This window comes from Lynx canadensis, chromosome B1, assembly GCF_007474595.2.
Source record: "Lynx canadensis isolate LIC74 chromosome B1, mLynCan4.pri.v2, whole genome shotgun sequence".
Classification (NCBI taxonomy): Eukaryota; Metazoa; Chordata; class Mammalia; order Carnivora; family Felidae; genus Lynx; species Lynx canadensis.
In genome coordinates, this window is record NC_044306.2 from 123,102,316 (window position 1) to 123,125,834 (window position 23,519).

Below are 23,519 nucleotides of genomic sequence, written 5' to 3' on the forward strand. Positions count from 1 at the left end.
ACTGATTCTAAACCCTTAACCTACTAAATAGACACATCTGGTACAATTAATACAATTTCACTGTACCTTTGTTTCCAGGAACAATTATCACATGTCATATAAAGATTTTAACAGCTAAAACGAAACTATACTACAGAGAGAACCATAAAACATAAAGAAATGCAAGGAAATTGGGGCACCTGGGTGGCTCAGTCGGTTAAGTGTCTGACTTTGGCTCAGGTCATGATCTCACAGTTCATGAGGTCAAGCCCCACATCAGCTATCAGCTCAGAGCCTGGAGCCTGCTTCAGATTCTGTGTCTCCTTCTCTCTCTGTCCCTCCCCCACTCACATGCTGTCTCTCTCTTGAAAATAAACATTAAAATTTTTTTAAAAATGCAAGGGAATGATTACAAGGCTTATAAAGGAGAAGCCTGGGTACAGGAAGGATTCTGGGGCAGTAGAAATATCCTTTATGTGTTAATGCATCTGTATAATCTTAATGAACTTTTCTCTACTATCTTATATTATGCAATAAAAGGAAAAAAGTAAACAAAAACCTTCTTCAAATAAGAGCTGGGAGCAATGCAGTTGGCAGCTAAAATATGAGAGTACAAATCACATGAGAAATGGGCAGAGCTATGTATCACAGCAGCAAAAGAGGAAAGTGATTGGAGAATAACAGGGCAGGAATGGTATTTATTCAGACAGATCATTATAGGACATTGAGCACCCTGGATAGAAGTGGAAGAGATTCTTAAGTGAGAAAGAAACTTCCAAGGCTAGTTTGCCAGAGAAAAATGGGCACCAAGGGCAAAGTAAGCAAATACACTATTTCTTATTCTTGTTTGTCTTTTTATTATTTTGCTAAGAGAAGCTTCCTTCAGAATTACTCTCAGAAAGCAGCATTTTAAAAGGATTTAAGTGAACTGCTAGAAATTTAAGGAAATTACTGAGGATGTGCCAAAATGCTTACTACAAGAGTAGTCAATTAAATATTATTTACAAAGGCAAAAAACAGACAGATTTGAGTAACTATGCTGTAACAACAAAATACAATTTGCATTTGTTAGAAAAAAAGCTAGAGAAAAATATAGAAAATATTTATAGTATATTAATAAGTAGAAAAATAATTACAAAATGTTATATAAAATATGATCCCATTTAGGAATACTGAAAAAATTTACCTCAAAATCATAAAATGAGCGATGAAATTATAGGTAGATTTGTTTCTTTTGTTCTTATTTGTACTTTGAAACTTTCTATAATTTATGTTGTATGTGCAATAAGACTAATGATATTCAAAAACATAAACTCAAGGGGTGACTGGGTAGATCAGTCGGTTGGGTAACTGACTCTCGATTTCGGCTCACGTCATGATTTCATGGTTTGTGGGATCAACCCCACATGGGGCTCTGCACTGGCAGTGTGGAACCTGCTTGGGATTTTTCCTCTCCCTCTCTCTCTGTCTCTCCCCCATTCACACGTGCTCTCTCTCTCCCAAAAAATAAACTTAAATATATATATATATATATATATATATATACACACACACACACACACACACTATATATACACACACACACACACACACACACACACACACATATACATATGATTCACATATGTATATATATATATATATATACATATACATATATACATATATATGTATATATATAGATGTTCAAAATTGCAAAACAGCTATCAAAAATTATGTATTTGTGTGGTCAAAGACTGGGAAAAGCATACCAAAAGCAAAAATAATAGCATTAGGGGGCGCCTGGGTGGCGCAGTCAGTTAAGCGTCCGACTTCAGCCAGGTCACGATCTCGCGGTCCGGGAGTTCGAGCCCCGCGTCAGGCTCTGGGCTGATGGCTTGGAGCCTGGAGCCTGTTTCCGATTCTGTGTCTCCCTCTCTCTCTGCCCCTCCCCCCTTCATGCTCTGTCTCTCTCTGTCCCAAAAATAAATAAACGTTGAAAAAAAAATTTTAAAAAAAAAATAATAATAGCATTAGAAACAAAGATTATAGATTTGTTTCCTTCCACTTTATGTCTTTTTTTTTTAAGTTTATTTATTTATTTTGAGAGAGAGTGAGCAGGGGAGGGAGGGAGAGAGAGAATCCCAAGCAGTCTCCACACTGTCAGTGCAGAGACCCACACAAAGCTCGAACTCACAACCCTGGGATCATGACCTGAGCTGAAAACAAGAGCCGGATGCTTAACCAACTGAGCCACCCAGGCTCCCCTCCACCTTCTTTCAATGTTACATATATTTAAATTTTTAAATATAATATTAATTAATTACATCTTATATAGTTACATATTAATTACACAATTAATCTCCCTGTCTTTCCCCATCTATCCCTCTTTCTCAGGTTATTAAATGCAAAGCAGCTATTGCCTGGGAAGCAGGCAAGCCCCTCTGCATAGAAGAGGTCGAGGTAGCTCCTCCCAAGGCTCATGAAGTTCGCGTCCAGGTAAGTGGAGACTTTTCCTATATAATACAGAGAAGACACTCAGTGCAGGTTTGGCTTCTTCGGGTCAAGCCTATGTGGCATGACCGAGAGCACCTGGAGTGTCACCTGTAGCAGAATTTCATTTTTAGGTCCAGATAGAAACAGGAATTATCCCAGGAGGGGTAAATTATTAAATATCAGTTGTTATTAATAACAGGTTTAAAATTTAATTCAACTATCTTTACATTAACCATTAGCCCTGAGAATCAGACAAAGGAATTCACTTGAGATTAGAATTAGTTAGGTTTTCTTTTTGCTTTCTTTCTTTTGCTGTATTACAAAGTGATATTAAAAGAAAGATAGAAAATTTGGTTCAACACAAGGTAGAAGGAAGACCTGAAGTGCTGTCCAGGGCAGTATGAGGGTCTAAAATGCCCAGAGGAGGGACAGGCGTGGGTCAGCAGGGAAAAGACACTGCACTGAGCAGAGACCACAGACTGAAAGCTGGCAAAACTTCTCCATTTCCCCCCAGCTGGCCCGGCTTATACACTTCTCCTGAGGACTACCACAGTATGGGTTTATACATGAGGATGAATAAGACATCCTTGTCAAGAGAATCTTGAATAGTAAGGGATATGTTAGCTATTGAGACATTCCTTTATCTGATACCTCTTTTAACTATAAAGATTTTATTACCTCTGTTTCCTTTCATGTAGTTTCAACAAAATTTGCGCCAGCCCTAGAAACCTGTGTTCCCTCCACTACCTCTGCCTAGAAGATTTTGTTTAATTTTCCCTACTACCTTTGATTTCTCCTCTCCTGGAGGCAGTAATTGCCAATTCTATCTCTTTGTATGACTCTCCAGTGACAGTGAAAGTTAGAAAACAAAGGTTTGTTATTTAGAGGAAAAGAATATATGCTGATATTTTTAATTGTGCCCCCCCTCAAAATGTAACTCTTTTATTGAGCTCTAGGAATGTTGTAAAGTGTCAAGGTGACATTGGGCCTAAAATTATCCTAACCCTAATGACATAATGACAGAAACAGGACTCAAGTCTGTGATTGCCTTGCAGATAATCGCCACTGCCCTGTGCCATACTGACGCCCATCCGATCAATCCTAAATTTAAAGAGGCCCTCTTCCCAGTGATCCTTGGCCATGAGGGCGCAGGAATTGTGGAAAGTGTTGGGCCAGGAGTGACCAGTTTCAAACCAGGTACGTCTTTTCCTGATTCCAGTTAAATGGAAATGTCAGGATATTTCAGGGACTGATACAATCTTGGCTTTTGCATGCTATTTATATATAGGGGATGTATATTATATTGGTCTCTATTTATATATGGGAACCATCTTTTCCAAAGACAAACTAAAATACCTTATCTATCACAGATAACAATGGGGCAGAATATTTGAAATCAGAACTGATAAAATCTGGATAATATGGTCACTTTATTCACATGTAGCACTGAGAAACGGTCCTGTGAAGCAACCCAGAAAGTGGGGCACAAAAGAAAATTTATAACAACCTCCTCTAAATAAAACAGAGAACCAATTGAATATTACAAAGAATTTAAAGAATGAGGATATACAGTCAGCCTAAGTGAGAAATATTATATATGTCAGTATTAGCTTATGTGCCTTTTTGAAACTTTGTAACATAAAAATAATATGTGAATGGAACATGCCAATGGGCTGAAATTTTTTACTTCCCATTTTATAACATTCACAAAATACTGGAATATGGGCTCTGTAATACTCACTTGTCAAGTGGGATGAACTGTATCATTCTTTCCTCCTTTAATGAGAATGCTCCAAACATAGGAGTATATTAGATTCCATTCCAAACAAGATCAGAGAAACAAATTGCTCCCATAAGCTTTGCATCCATGAAGTGCTCTGGCCAATGTAGTCCTAGCTCTGCCACTTACTGGCTGTGTGACCTCCACCAGTGAAGTCACTTTTTTGTGACACAGCTCAGATTTCTGTTTTCTAAAGTGGAGAGAAAAGGTACCCATCTCAAAGGACAGTTCTGAGAAGTAAATGAGATAATATGGGTAAACAGAAGGATGCCTAGCACATACTAAATGTTGAAAAAATGTTAATTATCATTATTGGGCTGTGATCATCAGAGGAAAGAAGCCATAAGTAAGTTGTATTTGAGTAAAAAAATAGAAAAATATAGAATTTGAAGTGAACTAAATGGTGAAACATGGCAATGATGTAAAGTTTAATCTCCATATCCTGCCTGTTGTTGTCCACCTTTAATAAGGATGCTCTACTCCATACAAGATGTTTAGAAATGTTAAGAAAAAAAAGTAATAGTCATGATGCAGAGAGTTTCAGTGACAGCATAGCCTCAGACAGGACTCTGCAGCTAGTGGTATCAATGCAGATTTGTTCCCCAAGCGCCCAGCAGCAAAATAAATTAAATTAAATTAATAAATAAATATTTTTAAAAATTTTAAAAATACAGTATATTCAATACTTGGGGAATCTTGTAGAGCAACAAAATATTGTAGCCATCTATACTTTCTGCTGAACATATATATACCATAAAGAATGGTGTTTTCCACTGATACATCTGGTAGAAACTATTTATAAGCTGTATCTTAGGCACCATCCAACATATGGCCTTTCTTTCCAGGTGACAAAGTAATTCCACTCTACATGGCTCAATGTGGAAAATGCAAGTTCTGTCTGAGTCCACTCACAAATTTCTGTACAAAACTCAGGTAAGCTCTATACACTATTAGTAAGAATATGAATTGGTATACGTATTTGGGGAAGTACACTGGCAATACGTAGATGAAGTTTCTATCCACCAATTCTAGTCCTTGGTGTATACAAGAAACTATTGCAAAATTACCCAAAGAAACATGCTAGAATGTTCACTACAACATTATTTATAACAGCAATTAAAAATAGCCCAATGCCCACCAATAAGAGAACGGATTAACAAAGTGCTATGTAGTAACACAATGGAATACTATATAACAATGAAAAGGGCTAAACTTGATCTACATACAACAACAGAGAATAATCTCACATAATGTTAAGGGAAAGAAGCAAGTTGCTGACAAATATATTTAGTAAGATATCATATACAAAACAATACCATAGACAGTATAATTTATGGTTACATATGCATGTAGTAAAAGTATAAATACACTATTGGAATGATAAATGCCGAAATCAAAATAGTAGCTATTTCCACAGAAGAGAGAGGGATGAAATGAGGCTCAGTAATTTATTCCAAGGCCACACAGATAAAAGTCTTAGAACTAGATTTTGAGGGGTGCCTGAGTGGATCAGTTGGTTGAGTGTCTGACTTTGGCTCAGGTTATGGTTTCATGATTCGTGAGTTCGAGCCCCATGTCAGGCTCTGTGCTGACAGCTCAGAGCCTGGAGCCTGCTTCAGATTCTGTCTCCCTCTCTCTCTCTGCCCCTCCTCCACTCACACTCTGTCTCGCTCTCTCTCTCTCAGAAATAAACAAACATTAAACATTTTTTTAAAAAAAAGAACTAGATTTTGAACATAAGCAGTTGGACTCCAGAGTCCAAACCCTTTATCACCTTATTCTTTAATGAGACTACAGAAAAATCTATTTGTCCTTAATACTAATTGAAGCTAGTTATTTTGGAAGCTAAAATTATACTACTCTTACATCTAATCACTATTACTCAATTTCCTTGTCTATAAAATGGGAATGATAATAATGCTTATTTTACAGGGTTGTGGTAGATATTTAAAGAATTAATACACCTTTTTGCGAACTCTTAATGAAATAATGGATTTTGGCAATGACCATAAGTTCTTTCTAACATCACAAAAAGAGAGATAATAAAGTATTATGTGCCTCCAGATGAAAATACACAACACTGCCTTTGAAATATTCCTACAAAAATATAAAACCAAATTAAAACAATCAGTTAGATTGAAAACACTAGTTTAGAGGAAATACAAGCATGGAGAAACATGTTAAACCTAATTACAGGAATGTAATCAGAAAAATCCAGAATGAGAAAAACTCTACAGAACAAATGACTGTTTCTTCAACAAATTGTAAAGAAAAAAATAAGGAGAGAAGTGAGCATCTATAAAGTAAGAGAGACTTAACAGACATATCAACCAAATGCAATATGTCAACCTAAAAGAATCTCTTTGTTTTTTAATGTGTATTTATTTTTTGAGAGAGAGATGGGAGGTAGGGGGCACAGAGAAGGAGACACAGAATCTTTAGGAGGCTCCAGGCTCCGAGCTGACAGCAAAGAGCCCGATCTGGGGCTCAAACTCATGAGCCGCGAGATCATGACCTGAGCAGAAGTTGGATGCTTAACTGACTAAGATACCCAGGTACCCCAAAGAATCTATCTTTTTGAGACACATACTAAAATATTTACAGATGAAATAGTAATGTCTGGGGTTTAATTCAAAATAGTCCCATGAGGGAGAGTGGGTGCTGGTAGGGGTGGCAGGTAATAGATGACAGAACATCAGCCATGAGTTGATAACTACAGAAGCTGGGATATGGTTGCACAGATATGCAACAACCTAGACTTTCTACTTTCATATATAGTTGAGTTTTCCATTACAATTTTTTTAAGAATTAATACATGTAAACTCCTAAGAGAGTTTCTGGCCCATAAAGAGTATTCAATAAAAAGTTTATCATCTTTGGGGCGCCTGGGTGGCGCAGTCGGTTAAGCGTCCGACTTCAGCCAGGTCACGATCTCGCGGTCCGTGAGTTCGAGCCCCGCGTCAGGCTCTGGGCTGATGGCTCAGAGCCCGGAGCCTGTTTCCGATTCTGTGTCTCCCTCTCTCTCTGCCCCTCCCCCGTTCATGCTCTGTCTCTCTCTGTCCCAAAAATAAATAAACGTTGAAAAAAAAAATTTTTTTTTAAAGTTTATCATCTTTAAACTACTTCTGATTATATTTATGTGAAAAGTCTCAAGTCATTTTCTCAATTTTTCTCTCATAAAATTGTCGTAATAAACATGTAATGCCCAGGAATTTTTTCAGGAATGTAATCAGAGGTCCATTTACATTCTCTTTTTTGTGTCTTTTTTTTTTTTTTTTGTAATTTTCTAGTCTAGTCAAAAATCCTATTGTTGATCAAGAACTAATGCAAGACAAAACCAGCAGGTTTACCTGCAAAGGAAAACCAATTTACCATTTCATGGGAACCAGCACCTTCACTCAGTACACCGTCGTGTCAGATATTAATCTTGCCAAAATTGATGATGATGCAAATTTAGAGAGAGTTTGTCTGTTAGGATGTGGGTTTTCAACTGGCTATGGAGCTGCAATCAACACTGCCAAGGTAAAAGTGTTTAATCACCAGGTTGCATAAAATAGAACTTACTAGGAAATAGCGTGATAAATCAGCTGGTTACCTTCAAGTCCTAGCTCTGTAATTTATTACCTCTGTGACTGTAGGCAAGTTCTTTAACCTCTCTACACTAATATTTCCTACAAATAGTTATGGGGATAATTAAATCATATTACATACATAAGATATCTAGCCCAGCAGCTGGCATATAGTTAGCACCTGGATGAGGTTACTTTCTTGTCTCTATACTGATATGCTACTTTATAGACCATCCCTGCCTTAAATACAGCATGCTCAAATATGTCCCCTAAATAGCAATGTTCATCCTGGGACAGCAGATCCAGTCAAGAGGCAACAGAAACTACAGAAACTCCCAGCGATCTCCATATAGCCACCTCTGCTTTCTCCTTGACCCTGCAGATTTCTCTCCCTCAGACTGTGGTAATTCACCTCTGCTTCTCATCGTGCCCATTTGTGGCTCCAAGGGAATGTCTCAAGTGACAGCCCCGATGGTGGCAAGATGCATCCCTGGGATCCCATGTTAGAATTTAGAAGCTTTCACAAAACTTTAATGAGAGACTGGAGAGATGTCACTATCATTTGGATGCCTCAAACAACCCCTTTATTTAAACCTCCTTGACATCACTCTTCATCCCTTGAGTTCAAACTGCAAAGTGCAACCAGAGTGGTCTTTTTAAACAACAAATCTGAAGATTTCATTCCCCTTTCATTACTCCCCTTTTCCCTCAGTGAGCTAGTGATTCTCCCTAATTCTCCCTTTGCAGGCTCACTGTTCCCCCGGGCCTGACCTTCAGTCTCCAGGCTCTAATCACCGTGTCTCCTGGGCTTTCCACACCCAGCTCCCAACAACAGTGCCTGGAAAGCTCCCCTACCTCTTCTGGCTGACTCCATTTTTTTCCCACCTCCTATCAGAAACCCTTCAGCTTCTTGGGCATGCATTGGGTATTCCTTCCAGTTTTCCCAAAAGTATCTGTGCTTATCCCTGTCTTCCTTCCTATCACACTATGGAGAAATTTCTCATTTATTTCTTCTCCCTATTAGACTATTTACTCCTTGAGGGCAACAACTCTCTCTTGTTCATTGTGATGTGAACAATCACTCTAGGCCCTATGCCTAGCACAGAGTAGGAGCTTAATAATTTTTCAATGAATGAATGAGTGAATAAAGCCAGATTCAAGTGCAACGCTTAAAAATCTTTTTTTTTTTTTTCTTAAGAAAGAAAGAGAGAGAGAAAGCGCAAGTTAGTGAGGGGCAGAGAGAGAGAGAGAATCCTCAAGGGGCAGCCCCACGAGGAGCGGTGGGGGGGTGGGGGGGTAGCGAGAAAGAGAGAATCAAGGCTCACCCAAAGTGGGGCTCATGCTCACCTAATACGGGGCTCCAGCTCACCCAATGTGGGGCTCAAACTCACAAATCTTGAGATTATGACCTGAGCGGAAGTCAGATGTTTAACGACTGAGACACCCAGGTGCCCAACCCCTAAAAATCTTGATAAGGCTTGGTTTTCAGCTTTGCAATCCAAATAGTCCTTTTTGTCAGGTTACCTAGAGGTGTTAGAGTGTCAAGGAAATAAACTCAGCCTAACCAAAATAACAGGGTGATCTAGTAGGCAGAATATGAAGAGAAGACTTTTCACTGAGAATTATGTCAACCAAGCAGACAGGAATGCTACTTTTGGCTATCACTGTATTATCTCCCTCCAAAAATTCATTCATTTATTCATTCATTCATTAATAAAAATTAAAAATCATATGTGAAGTCAGACTACATTCTGAAGGCTCCTGGAGGAAGGGGGTTAATTGAGGGAAGTTAAAAGCAGGTGTAACCTTGGCAGTCAAGGCATACTCTCCTGTACCTAGTATTGTCAGAATTATTGCTCTTTGGGCCACTCTCTCCTGTCTGGACTCCATGAAGACTGTCACCTTCTACTACTCTAGTCTTTCTTCAGGGATATGAACACTAGAGATTCAGCTACAATTTTCTTTTAAATCCAATCCAAATTTCCAGGACCTGTTCTCGCGGTTGAGGAACACCTAAACCACCTCATAGGATGCTTAGAGAAGAGAAATGAATCTGATAGGAACAAGTTAAGGGAAGTGAAATATCATTAATTCTAGCCAAAAGGCAAGAGTTTTAATAAAGTTTAATTTCCTTCTGGGAAGAAAAGCGATGACACAACTTTGTATAATTAGTGGGAGACTGGCACCCAGCATTACCAGCAGTCCTAATTCTTTTTAATCAGCTTGTATCCTTTACTGCCAAATTAATCACGTTTCACAGAGATCTTTGGAAGCATGAAAATGTCTTTTAACCGTGTTGTCTGCAAATAGATAATCATCCACTATGAATTATTCTATTTTCAAATTGTGGCGGGGTAGTTTATAGTGACCACTCCCCCCAGGACCATAATCAAGGGCACTTTTACACGCAGCAGTCTAGTTGTTTAACACAAGTAATATAGTGTATTCAATTTATACTGTTGGAAGCTGTGTATAACATTGCCTCAATAAGGAAGATGCATTTCTACTTTCAATGACTCTTAGAGGTAAACTTTTAAACACAGTCTTTAAGGAGATATATTTGGATATATACTAAACATGTGCCACAACATTGTAAACATCACACTGTGTATAGAGAACATTATGAATATTTGTAAAAAATATATTTTATTTACCCCTGAGTAGCAAAAGTCAAACACTGTATGCCTGCCTAATATCATGCATAAATTAAAGTAAGAGATATACATTCTCTCTATTCCTTAATAGTTTGGTTTCCAATTTAGAATATATCAGTACTTCCCTTGGGCAGATTCCTCTTTCCCTTTTGTTTATGCTTTAATTCTAACAGTTTCCCATCATCATTAGAAAATATTAATTAAGCATCTGTGTAGTATTTTTTTTGCCACTATACCACTCTACAGAATAACATAATCCAGATACAGCAACTTTCCTTATCATCTTGTATATTCAGTTTCTATTTCATTCGATGCAATGAACATTTATTAAAGACCCAACACATAGAACACTCTTAATAGCAATGTGAAAGATAATATGAGTTCAAAGAACTTACAGTCTTTTGAAGAAACACGCACACAAATACAAAATCAACAAATCAAGGTAGATCATAAATTATGCAATATAGAAAAAACAAAAAGGAAATATGGAAAACCAAAAGAAATTTGTATTTCATGCCTTTCAAATTAATTGGTGATTTGGGATGTGAGTTAATTCACACTTAGAGAAACATTAGTGCTCATTCAAAACCGACTATAACACTAATACAACCAAATAAGGCCCATTAAAAATATAAATTATTTATGATCTATTTAAAAAGGAAAATAATAAACCCTTTAAAATGTGTGGGTTTTAAATTTTTGTGCTGACAACACTAAAAGGGAACAGGAAAACAAGAGGATTATTTTCACTTGGGCTTATTCCTTACTATTAGCTGATCATTCTAATGGCATTCAAATGATTCTCCAAATTTAGCCAGTGAGTAATCCATTTTTATATTGGCAGATTTCCCCTATTGGCTGTATCATTTAGTTTTATGATAGACAGTCTTTTATTTATATGTTCCTGCCCCCACCTCACTCTCTCCATTTAAAAAAAAGTTAAGTTCACTTCCATTAACAGTTAACTTAGGGGTGCCTGGGTGGCTCAGTCAGCTGAGCGTCTGACTCTTGATTTCAGCTCAGGTCATGATCTCACAGTCGTAGGATCAAGTCCCCTCACTGGCCTCCATCCTGAGTGTGGAGCCTGCTTAGGATTCATTCTCTCTCTCTCTGTCCCCTCTCCCAGCTCATGCACTCTCTCTAAAAAAATTAAAAAATAAATTTTTTAAAAAGTTAATTTATAAATTGTCCTGCCTGCAGGTCACCCCTGGTTCTACTTGTGCCATCTTTGGCCTAGGAGGTGTTGGTCTTTCTGCTATAATGGGTTGTAAAGTAGCAGGAGCTTCCAGAATTATAGCTATTGACATCAACAGCGAGAAGTTTACAAAGGCCAAAGCCCTCGGAGCCACTGACTGCCTCAATCCTAGAAACCTACATAAACCCATCCAGGAGGTCATCATTGAAATGACCAAAGGAGGGGTGGATTTTGCCCTTGATTGTGCAGGTGGACCTGAAGCCATGGTATGTATATTTTTAATGATAGTATATAATAAATTATTATTTATTAACATTAATAAACATTGGCAATGTGTGTATCAATATAGTTACTTTGTATACTTTATATACATATATGTATATATTATATATTTATATAGAAAATATTAGCTATTAGATTGCATGTATTAATATTTAATTACAAGTATTACTTAATAGATTAATATTTTTGTATATTCTTCCACATGAAATTCAGCAAAAAGTTAAGAAAAAACTTAGAAATGAAAATTTTAAAATAATTCTGCCTATGAGAAATGACAAAGAAACAACAGAAAAGGCAGATTTAGAGAAGGGAAGGGGACAGAAGGACACGTGTCACCCCTAACAGCTGGAAGTATCCACTCCCAGCTAAAATCAGAGAAGAGAGAGGTTAGCAATTTACAAGCAATCGAGTTCTGTCCATCAGATTTCAGTAAATGAGCTGCACAATTAGATCCAAATCATATATGTGAAATTTTCAATATATTACACGCACACACACACACTGCAAAATTAAAAAGTAGATCTTTTTTTCCTAAACAATTCTGTATCATTCAGATTTCTTCTCTCAAGACGAGCTACATAATTTGCAGGCCCTTCTAGGCACAGGGCCCTGAACGACTGCATTGGCTGCAGGCCCACAAAGCCAGCCCTGTCTATTCTACTTGAGAAAGTGGGGTAAATCAACCACACAGACAACACATGGAGAAGTTAGCCTGCCAGAATGCCCAGCCTCATCTTCCAGTGAATGTTCACTTCATACCCGTTTGTGCAAATACACTAAGCAGAGTTTTGTTTTGTTTTATGAGATGACAAAAAAATTCGCCAACTATCTGCCATGGAGTGTTTTTCGTGAGTGAGATCTGTGGAGTAGCTATGACACTATGCCCTTTTAATTATGACTTCATTCAACATGGCTCCCAAACCCTCCTCTAGGGAGATGATAAAAAAAAATAGAATTCTGGGGACACCTGGGTGGCTCAGTCAGTTAAGCACCCAACTCTTGATTTTAGCCCAGGTCATGATCTCATGACTCATGTGAGTTTCAACCCCACATTGGACTCCGGGTCCAATTGAGAGTTTCTCACTCTCATGTGAGTTTCAACCCACATTGGACTCGGCACTGGCCAAACTCAAAATAAAGCAGTGTGGAGCCTGCTTGGGATTCTCTCTCTCCCTCTCTCTGCCCGTCTCCCACTCACACACACACATGTGCTCTCTCTCTCTCCCTCTCTTTCTCTTAAAATGATTTTTACAAAAAAAAAATTTTTAAACAATACAATTCTGTACTTCAGCCTCCCAGTGGCAGGCTTTGAACAGTTCTTCCCCTTGGTTCTTACCCTACTGATGCATTTCCCAGAAGAGAATGGAGATGGGGAAGAGGTGCTGAGAGCATCAGGCTCCCTACCTCGGTCTCTCCTCTCAGAATGCCTTCATTGATAATGTAACTGCTTAAAGGAGGGTCTGGTAGGTAATAAGTACTCAATAAATATCAGCTATTACTGAAAATTCGTGCATTAAGGCTCCTTATCCTGCACGTGCTCCCCTGTGTTCAATGCTTCAGACGTTGTCCTTGGCATCTGCAACTTGCATTGTGCCACAATATTCTTCCACTTTCCATAGCTCAAACTTTTTACAAACATTGAAATTCAGCCTATTGATTTTATCTTTCTAGTATAGAGATTCTCAACACCGGCTACACTTTAGAAACGCGTGGGGAGTTGTTATTGTCATTGTTTAATACCAATGAATGGACCATACTCCAGGATAGTCTCAAGAGTCTAAGGCCCAGATACCAATATTTTTTACATTACTCAAGTTGAGAACCATCTGAACTAAAACTTGACAGGTTTTATTATTATTTTAAATTATGGAATAGAATTATACCAGAGAACCCAAATAAATGATGGATTTATTTAATCACAAAACATCAGCTACCTACCCATCCACCAAGTTTCCATTACTAAGGAAAGCTAAATGTCTTGGTTGTAGAGGAGATTCCAGCAATGGGTGTGAACTTGAATTCAATGACCACTAGTGCTCTAAAGCAGCCTTAAGAACCCAACAGAATAATCAGAAAGTTACAATAATTAACAATATTATAAAGTTTTGAAAAGTAAAAGTAATTCTCATCAAAACCTCTCAGAGACTTCTAAATAAACCTGCATATAATGCTCATTTTTACTTAAGTCATCATTAGGGAAATTAATTCTTTGCTTGGAGCAAAGCTCCAGAAACGTAGAAAAGGCAAACAGGGAAAAAAATTTTTTTTAATAAAATAGTAAGTAAGAGTCAATGTAAATAGCTACCTTCAGGTAACAAATAGTGCCTATGGATTTTCCCCTCTCCATAGATCTCTCCATACAGCATAAACAAAAGTATTTCCTCCCAATAAAAAGTCCACACAGTAGAAGAGTTGCTATTTAGAAATGTTATGAATTCTCAAAAGAATAAATATGTAGTCAAATAAAAATTTCAAAACACATTCTAAAAGTTCTAGGTCATTGCATTTTCCATCACTCGTAAGACATGGAGAGAGGGGGAGAATTTACTGTACTTTAAACTGTTTCTTTCACACAGTGATCAGTGATGAAAAAAGCTGTTCTTCCTATTGGGACTTTTGTGAAAGTAAAAATTGCCCCAACAGGTCAGAATTAAGTTGAGCACTGACTATGGCAAGGGATATAAAATAAAGTTTACACTTTTCTTAAGATTAGTCTCAAAGGATTGTAAATGTTCATCTAGTTACCATATGGCTTCTTATGGAATGGCCACCCACAAATTTATACCTTTCTCAAACTTCTTTATGTTTTCAATCCTTGGCATTTTTAACCCCAAACTTGCAGTAGGTTAACATAACTCTCTCTCATGGGAATATCAAAGCAACTCCCCTGGGCCACTGTCTTCCATGTAGTTATTCAGCCAGCAATCAAGGCTCAGTCAAGTTCAAATTTGTAGCTTCACAATCTCACCACAAGATCATCTTGGTTGTTACAGCAGGAGAAGGAAGAGCTGGCAGGTTCTGTTTCGCCTATGAAATAACACACATCACTTCTGCCCATAGCCAATGACCCAGAATTAGTTACATAACTCTACCTAACTGTGAGAGCTAAATAATGTAGGGAAGGAGATGAAATGTTTTATGACCAGCAGCCAGTGTCAGATTCTGTTGAAACTGTTTTGTCCTCTGTTTTAAGTAGCACTTTTTAATTATCTTACTTTGGGATCTACTAAGTTTATGGTGTGTACCTCATTTCCTGGGCTCTAATAAATACTTATTCATTCCTCTCTTCATGACTTCAAAGATTGTTTTTATGCATGTAGAACTGCAAATGTTTTACTACATATCCACAACAGATCACTGAAAACTTGGTAAGAGTTTATAATACCTTCTAGAGTTCTTTCCTAACTTCACATGTTTACTTTTCTTGACAGGCAATGATACGCATTCCAGTTCACCATAACTATGGTATTAAACAAAATAATATATTGTTTCTTTTCAATATCTTTTTGGGTAACGCTCAAAATTTTAATGAATGTTCTATCTGAAACAGAACAGTGGCACCCCAAGTATCAATCAACAATACTATGATCATTTTAGCTTGAATAATCTTATCTTATATGCAGAGTTGCATACGTTTTCCCTAAAGCATTGTGCATACCTACACTAGGGTTCATGTTCTACGTTTTCTACTTACTCAACTAATCTTTTTTTTGACCTTCCAGAGAGCAGCCCTGGACTGTACAACAGCAGGTTGGGGAACATGTACTTTCATCGGGGTAGACTCTGAAATTAGAGGATTGACTATATCTCCAGTGGAGCTCATAATGGGCCGTACCATAAATGGAACATGCTTTGGTGGTCAGTTTTTTTTTTCCCTCTTTTAATTATCTCCATAGTAGTACTCAAATTCTTATAATGAAAATATTGAATGGAAAGGAAAAAATATATTGTTTAAATATCGAGTGCCTAATAACATATCTAGAGACTGCATAAAAGCTATTCTAGCAATTATTTGAGAATAAACAGAATTTGTATAAATGGATAACTACAATTTGTAAAGTTAAGTTCATTTTGCATTAAAATTAACCAACACAAGAGGAACAAAAGGTAAACTTCGACAAAACTGAGATAATTCCTTATCTAGAAATAGAAACTAATCTTAACATTCCTTGTTAAGAAAAACTTTTAAATCAATAAAAGTATAGGGGCGCCTGGGTGGCGCAGTCGGTTAAGCGTCCGACTTCAGCCAGGTCACGATCTCGCGGTCCGGGAGTTCGAGCCCCGCGTCGGGCTCTGGGCTGATGGCTCAGAGCCTGGAGCCTGTTTCCGATTCTGTCTCCCTCTCTCTCTGCCCCTCCCCCGTTCATGCTCTGTCTCTCTCTGTCCCAAAAATAAATAAAAACGTTGAAAAAAATTAAAAAAAAAAAAAAATCAATAAAAGTATAGAAAATCAAAGATGGGAGGGATAATCTATTTGAAGCAACCCAAATCTGGCTTGGCAATTTCATTCACTCAACAAACTGATTAAACCACTTCTTGTCAAAAACCATGTCTTTACGTGGCATTCTGGCCAAATTACAGGTTGGAAAAGCATTGATTCTATTCCAAAGCTGGTTACTGACTACAAGAATAAGATATTTGATCTGGATATATTGGTGACCCATACCCTGCCTTTTGACAAAATCAATGAGGCATTTGACCTAATGAACCAAGGCAAAAGGTAAGTTAACAAACAGAGGGATAAGTGGTTCAAAAAACCTTTACGATGACTCTTTACTTCATGTTAAGAACCAATCAGTTTGTCTTTTCTGACACTTTCTTTTTTTTTTTTTTATATATATGAAATTTATTGACAAATTGGTTTCCATACAACACCCAGTGCTCATCCCAAAAGGTGCCCTCCTCAATACCCATCACCCACCCTCCCCTCCCTCCCACCCCCCATCAACCCTCAGTTTGTTCTCAGTTTTTAACAGTCTCTTATGCTTTGGCTCTCTCCCACTCTAACCTCTTTTTTTTTTTTTTTTCCTTCCCCTCCCCCATGGGTTCCTGTTAAGTTTCTCAGGATCCACATAAGAGTGAAACCATATGGTATCTGTCTTTCTCTGTATGGCTTATTTCACTTAGCATTACACTCTCCAGTTCCATCCACGTTGCTACAAAAGGCCATATTTCATTTTTTCTCATTGCCACGTAGTATTCCATTGTGTATATATACCACAATTTCTTTATCCTTTCATCAGTTGATGGACATTTAGGCTCTTTCCATAATTTGGCTATTGTTGAGAGTGCTGCTATGAACATTGGGGTACAAGTGCCCCTATGCATCAGTACTCCTGTATCCCTTGGGTAAATTCCTAGCAGTGCTATTGCTGGGTCATAGGGTAGGTCTATTTTTAATTTTCTGAGGAACCTCCACACTGCTTTCCAGAGCGGCTGCACCAATTTGCATTCCCACCAACAGTGCAAGAGGGTTCCCGTTTCTCCACATCCTCTCCAGCATCTATAGTCTCCTGATGTGTTCATTTTGGCCACTCTGACTGGCGTGAGGTGATACCTGAGTGTGGTTTTGATTTGTATTTCCCTGATAAGGAGCGACGCTGAACATCTTTTCATGTGACTGTTGGCCATCTGGACGTCTTCTTTAGAGAAGTGTCTATTCATGTTTTCTGCCCATTTCTTCACTGGGTTATTTGTTTTTCGGGTGTGGAGTTTGGTGAGCTCTTTATAGATTTTAGATACTAGCCCTTTGTTTTCTGACACTTTCCACAACATCACACATACTAGATGTGCTTAAAAGATTAAATAGTGGCCATCTGGGAAAAGAAAAGCTTCCTGCTCTATTCCCATAATGTATACTCCCATACACTATTTTAACATAGAGTGGTGATACAAACTGACACAGATTTTCCCTTTCAAAAACCATTGTTAACTCAGTTGGGGCTGCTCCCTAGTAAGAAAGGTTTCCATAGTATAATGTCGGGTCATTCTGGTGCAATATAGCCCTGGGTCTGGCATCATTATGTTCTGCAATTAACAAAAGATGCCCACTCTAGGCCCTTCATTATCAGAACCAAGTGAAAACCATGGATATGTGAGCAGTGAGTGGCTCACTTAAAGAAACTTAAAGCATGCCCTAACTCTTATCCTCATGCTTTGTCCACTGTCTCTGACCCACAATTTTAGCTATCTTGGCATTGACATTGGCATAGACCCTGAGAACTAAGTTATAGAAATGTCCCAACTGGGGGATCTGTAGCAGCTAGGGAGCAGGAGAGACTAGGATCAATGATTTTGGTTCAAATGATCAGGCACAACCTTGGTCAATAGAAACAATAGGCAAAAACACCAGGACCACTCTTTCATAGAGGAGATGCAGGACAAAAAAGCACCTGAGAAGACATCACAAAATGGGAAGGGGGGGAGGGAGGACCTATAGTTAAGTGACATGAGTTTGAAGGAGAAAATAAACGTTGCAGAAGAAAACAGGTGTATGGTGTGAGGACCCAAGCTACTTCCTGGGAAAGAAACCTGAGAAATTATTTCTACTGACATGAACTGTCTAATCTGCAAACATATTAGTTGCAATATATCAAAAAGAAGTTCAATAAAAACAAAAAATTACTTAGGCTACACAAAGTAACTTAGTGTATAAACTCTGCAATATCTCACACAATCTCAGTATCCCCATAAAGAGTGGTCCTTAAGTAAGGAGTTTGGTTGGAGTTTGGAGCCTTAGAACCTAAAACTCATAGCTCCTCCACCATTGCCCCTTTTCCCCTAGAGTTTTCAGTCACGGAATATACCCATAGGGAGTTGCTAAGTGGCAGCCAAATGGAAAATGGTGATTTACTTTATTAATAGCTGGGCAAGTCCCCTGTACTCTTAAAGTAGGCCTAGTAATCAGTGGTAGAATGAAAGGCTGAGGGGTAGATACTTGAATGACGCTTCCTACTTGGCCTCTAGCTCACTGAGAAGACCACATTCCTGCCCACACAGATGGAAAGATGACAATGGAGAAAACAGAGGATGGCACTTACCACGTGGGTGTAGGAAGCACAACTGAGGATAGGCCCTCCTACCATACCAACTACATAGCAGTAAGAAAGCAGAGGGAACGCAACGCCCAGTTGGTCTTTTAAGGTGCAATGACCTTGACTCCTGGTAAAAGGACACAGAGGTTCTCCTTCCACAGGTAGACAGATGTAGCTCTAGTCCCTGGGTGAAGAAAACATTTATGCATGGCAAACTGCTAATGCCAGGGCTTCCACAGTTCCAGCAGTAAGGTCCAACATAAGGAATTCTCGGTCCCCAAGGATTATCTCCTTCTTTGCTTCTACATGTTGAAGGAATTACCCAGGATTTAGAATATTTAGGTTTTCAGAAAGCATCACTCCAACACAACAAGCAGTGACTATTCCAACACAGAAACCTCACTACAACCTTACCATGCGGTAGCATGGACCTCATCCAGGGTCAGGTGAGAGTTCCGAACTTTTCCCAGCTTACTAGCACCATTTGCAAGGTATTATTCATTCCACGAATGAGAGAGGATGACAAGATAAAAGCAATTAGGCTTAGCAAAGTAGATGTCTATAAAGAAAGATTAAAACCAAATGCTGAGATGAAAATACAGAAATTATTTGTGGGTTTTAGTTACATTTACCATAAAAACTATGCTGACTATTGTTTTATTATTATTAACAGCATTCGAATAGTCCTGACCTTTTGAAGACACGAAGAACAAACTGGAATCCTATCTGACTGAATCTGCACCTGTCTGGTTAATTTATATCCTGTAACGATGAGCCAAGAATTGCCATGAATTTAAACAACTATTTACAATTAACATCTCAATATCAAATAGTTATATTTACGGCATTTGTATCCATAAAATGCATTAATATTTCCTATTTAGCAACTATGATAACTGATGTGTTTATGAATAGAATTATATGATGAGAATTGCTTAAAACTCATTCTGGAGAGGTGGGAATGGGGAATGAAGGGTAAGAAGTAAAGCCAGATTGGCTACATGATTATAATTTTTAAGGTTGGGTGATAAATATACAAAGTTTCATTATACTGTTCTCTGTACTTTTGTATATGTTTAAAATTTTCCATAATCAAAGAATTTTTACTAGAAAAAATTACTATTATATACATATACATAAGGTACATACATCATTGAAATATGTTATATATATAAATTGCTGTCACATAATTTCTGGGTTTCAATAAGCTACAAGCTAATCTTCTTTAATAAACTACTAAATAATTTCCTTTTTAACATCTGTTAATTTCTTTTCTCTTAGTCCTACTTTATCACTCTGAACTATAATCACAATAGTGGGATATCAGAAGCTATATAAATGAATATAGATATATTAAAATGAAGATTTTTAAAAAGCAAAAACACATGTACACTCTCAAATTTCCATCTGTATTAAATGCCCTTTTCATCTTTGATAATCATTAAACATATAATATCTAGAGCTTTAGAGTTTAATGATCTGTAATTTGCACTAAGTATTTTTTTAATATGAAATTTATTGTCAAATTGGTTTCCATACAACACCCAGTGCTCATCCCAAAAGGTGCCCTCCTCAATGTCCATCACCCACTTTCCCCTCCTTCCCACCCCCCATCAACTGTCAGTTTATTCTCAGTTTTGAAGAGTCTCTTATGGTTTGGCTCCCTCCCTAACTTTTTTTTTGTCCTTCCCGTCCCCCATAGTCTTCTGTTAAGTTTCTCAGGATCCACATAAGAGTGAAAACATATGGTGTCTGTCTTTCTCTGTATGGCTTATTTCACTTAGCATCACACTCTCCAGTTCCATCCACGTTGCTATAAAAGGCCATATTTCATTCTTTCTCATTGCCATGTAGTATTCCATTGTGTATATAAACCACAATTTCTTGATCCTTTCATCAGTTGATGGACATTTAGCCCCTTTCCATAATTTGGCTATTGTTGAAAGTGCTGCTATAAACATTGAGGTACAAGCACCCCTATGCATCAGTACTTCTGTATCCCTTGGGTAAATTCCTAGCAGTGCTATTGCGGAGTCATAGGGTAGGTCTATTTTTAATTTTTTGAGGAACCTCCACACTGTTTTCCAGAGTGGCTGCACCAATTTGCATTCCCACCAACAGTGCAAGAGGGTTCCCATTACTCCACATCCTCACAAGCATCTATAGTCTCCTGATTTGTTCATTTTGGCCACTCTGACTGGCGTGAGGTGATATCTGAGTGTGGTTTTGATTTGTATTTCCCTGATGAGGAGCGACGTTAAGCATCTTTTCATGTGCCTGCTGGCCATCTATGTCTTCTTTAGAGAACTGTCTATTCATGTTTTCTGCCCATTTCTTCACTGGATTATTTGTTTTTCGGGTGTGGAGTTTGGTGCGTTCTTTATAGATTCTGGAGACTAGCCCTTTATCCCATATGTCATTTGCAAATATCTTTTCCCATTCCGTTGGTTGCCTTTTAGTTTTGTTGATTGTTTCCTTCGCAGTGCATAAGCTTTTTATCTTCATAAGGTCCCAGTAATTCATTTTTGCTTTTAATTCCCTTGCCTTTGGAGATGTGTCAAGTAAGAAATTGCTGTGGCTGAGGTCAGAGAGGTTTTTTCCTGCTTTCTCCCCTAGGGTTTTGATGGTTTTCTGTCTCACATTCAGGTCCTTTATCCATTTTGAGTTTATTTTTGTGAATGGTGTAAGAAAGTGGTCTAGTTTCATTTTTCTGCATGTTGCTGTCCAGCTCTCCCAGAACCATTTGTTAAAGAGACTGTATTTTTTTTCATTGGATATTCTTTCCTGCTTTGTCAAAGATTAGTTGGCCATACGTTTGTGGGTCCAATTCTGGGTTCTCTATTCTATTCCATTGGTCTATGTGTCTGTTTTTGTGCCAATACCATGCTGTCATGGTGATTACAGCTTTGTAGTAGAGGCTAAAGTCTGGGATTGCAATGCCTCCTGCTTTGGTCTTCTTCTTCAAAATTACTTTGGCTATTCAGGGCCTTTTGTGGTTCCATATGAATTTTAGGATTGCTTGTTCTAGCCTCGAGAAAAATGCTAGTGCAATTTTGACAGGGATTGCATTGAATGTGTAGATAGCTTTGGGTAGTATTGACATTTTAACAATATTTATTCTTCCAATCCATGAGCATGGAGTGTTTTTCCATTTATTTGTGTCTTCTTCAATTTCCTTCATAAGCTTTCTATAGTTTTCAGCATACTGATCTTTTACATATTTGGTTAGGTTTATTCCTAGGTATTTTATGATTCTCAGTGCAATTGTGAATGGGATCATTTTCTTTATTTGTCTTTCTGTTGCTTATTAGTGTATAAGAATGCAACTGATTTCTGTACATTAATTTTGTATCCTGTGACTTTGCTGAATTCATGTATCAGTTCTAGCAGACTTTTCATGGAATCTGTCAGGTTTTCCATGTATAGTATCATGTCATCTGCAAAAAGTGAAAGCTTGACTTCATCTTTGTCAATTTTGATGCCTTTGATTTCCTTTTGTTGTCTGATTGCTGATGCTAGAACTTCCAACACTATGTTAAACAACAGTGGTGAGAGTGGTCATCCCTTTCGTGTTCCTGATCTCAGGGGGAAAGCTCTCAGTTTTTCCCCATTGAGGAGGATATTAGCTGTGGGCTTTTCATAAATGGCTCTTATGATGTTTAAGTATGTTCCTTCTATCCTGACTCTCTCGAGGGTTTTTATTAAGAAAGGATGCTGAATTTTGTCAAATGCTTTTTCTGCATCAATTGACAGGATCATATGGTTCTTATCTTTTCTTGTTTTAATGCGATGTATCACAATGATTGATTTGTGAATGTTGAACCAGCCCTGCAGCCCAGGAATGAATCCCAATTGATCATGGTGAATAATTCTTTTTATATACTGGTAAATTCAATTTGCTAGTATCTTGTTGAGAATTTTTGCATCCATATTCATCAGGGATATTGGCCTGTAGTTCTCTTTTTTTACTGGGTCTCTGTCTGGTTTGGGAATCAAAGTAATGCTGGCTTCATAGAAGAAGTATGGAAGTTTTCCTTCCCTTTCTATTTTTTGGAATGGCTTGAGAAGGATAGGTATTATCTCTGCTTTAAATGTCTAGGAGAGTTCCCCAGGGAAACCATCTGGTCCTGGACTCTTATTTGTTGGGAGATTTTTGATAACCGATTCAATTTCTTCGCTGGTTATGGGTCTGTTCAAGTTTTCTATTTCTTTCTATTTGAGTTTTAGAAGTGGCTGGGTACTTAGAAATTTGTCCATTTCTTCCAGGTTGTCCAGTTTGTTGGCATATAATCTTTCATAGTATTCCCTGATAATTGCTTGTATTTCTGAGGGATTGGTTGTAATAATTTCATTTTCATTCATGAATTTTTCTATTTGGGTCATCTCCCTTTCCTTTTTGAGAAGCCTGGCTAGAGGTTTATCAATTTTGTTTATTTTTTCAAAAAACCAACTCTTGGTTTCATTGATTTGCTCTACTGTTTTTTTAGATTCTATATTGTTTATTTCTGTTCTGATCTTTATTATTTCTCTTCTTCTGCTGGGTTTGGGGTG

General features: G+C 37.8%; 1 protein-coding gene across 1 annotated transcript; it reads left to right on the forward strand.

Annotated features, from left to right (window-relative positions):
* The first annotated feature begins 696 nt into the window (after positions 1-696).
* ADH4 (alcohol dehydrogenase 4 (class II), pi polypeptide) lies at positions 697-20,427 on the forward strand. Its single transcript, XM_030313390.1, has 9 exons — positions 697-796; positions 2,356-2,457; positions 3,510-3,651; positions 5,080-5,167; positions 7,525-7,756; positions 11,658-11,918; positions 15,657-15,792; positions 16,516-16,654; positions 19,642-20,427. The coding sequence occupies exons 1-9, from the start codon at positions 779-781 to the stop codon at positions 19,664-19,666; spliced, it is 1,143 nt and encodes a 380-aa protein (XP_030169250.1). The 5' UTR covers positions 697-778; the 3' UTR covers positions 19,667-20,427.
* The last annotated feature ends 3,092 nt before the right edge of the window (positions 20,428-23,519 follow it).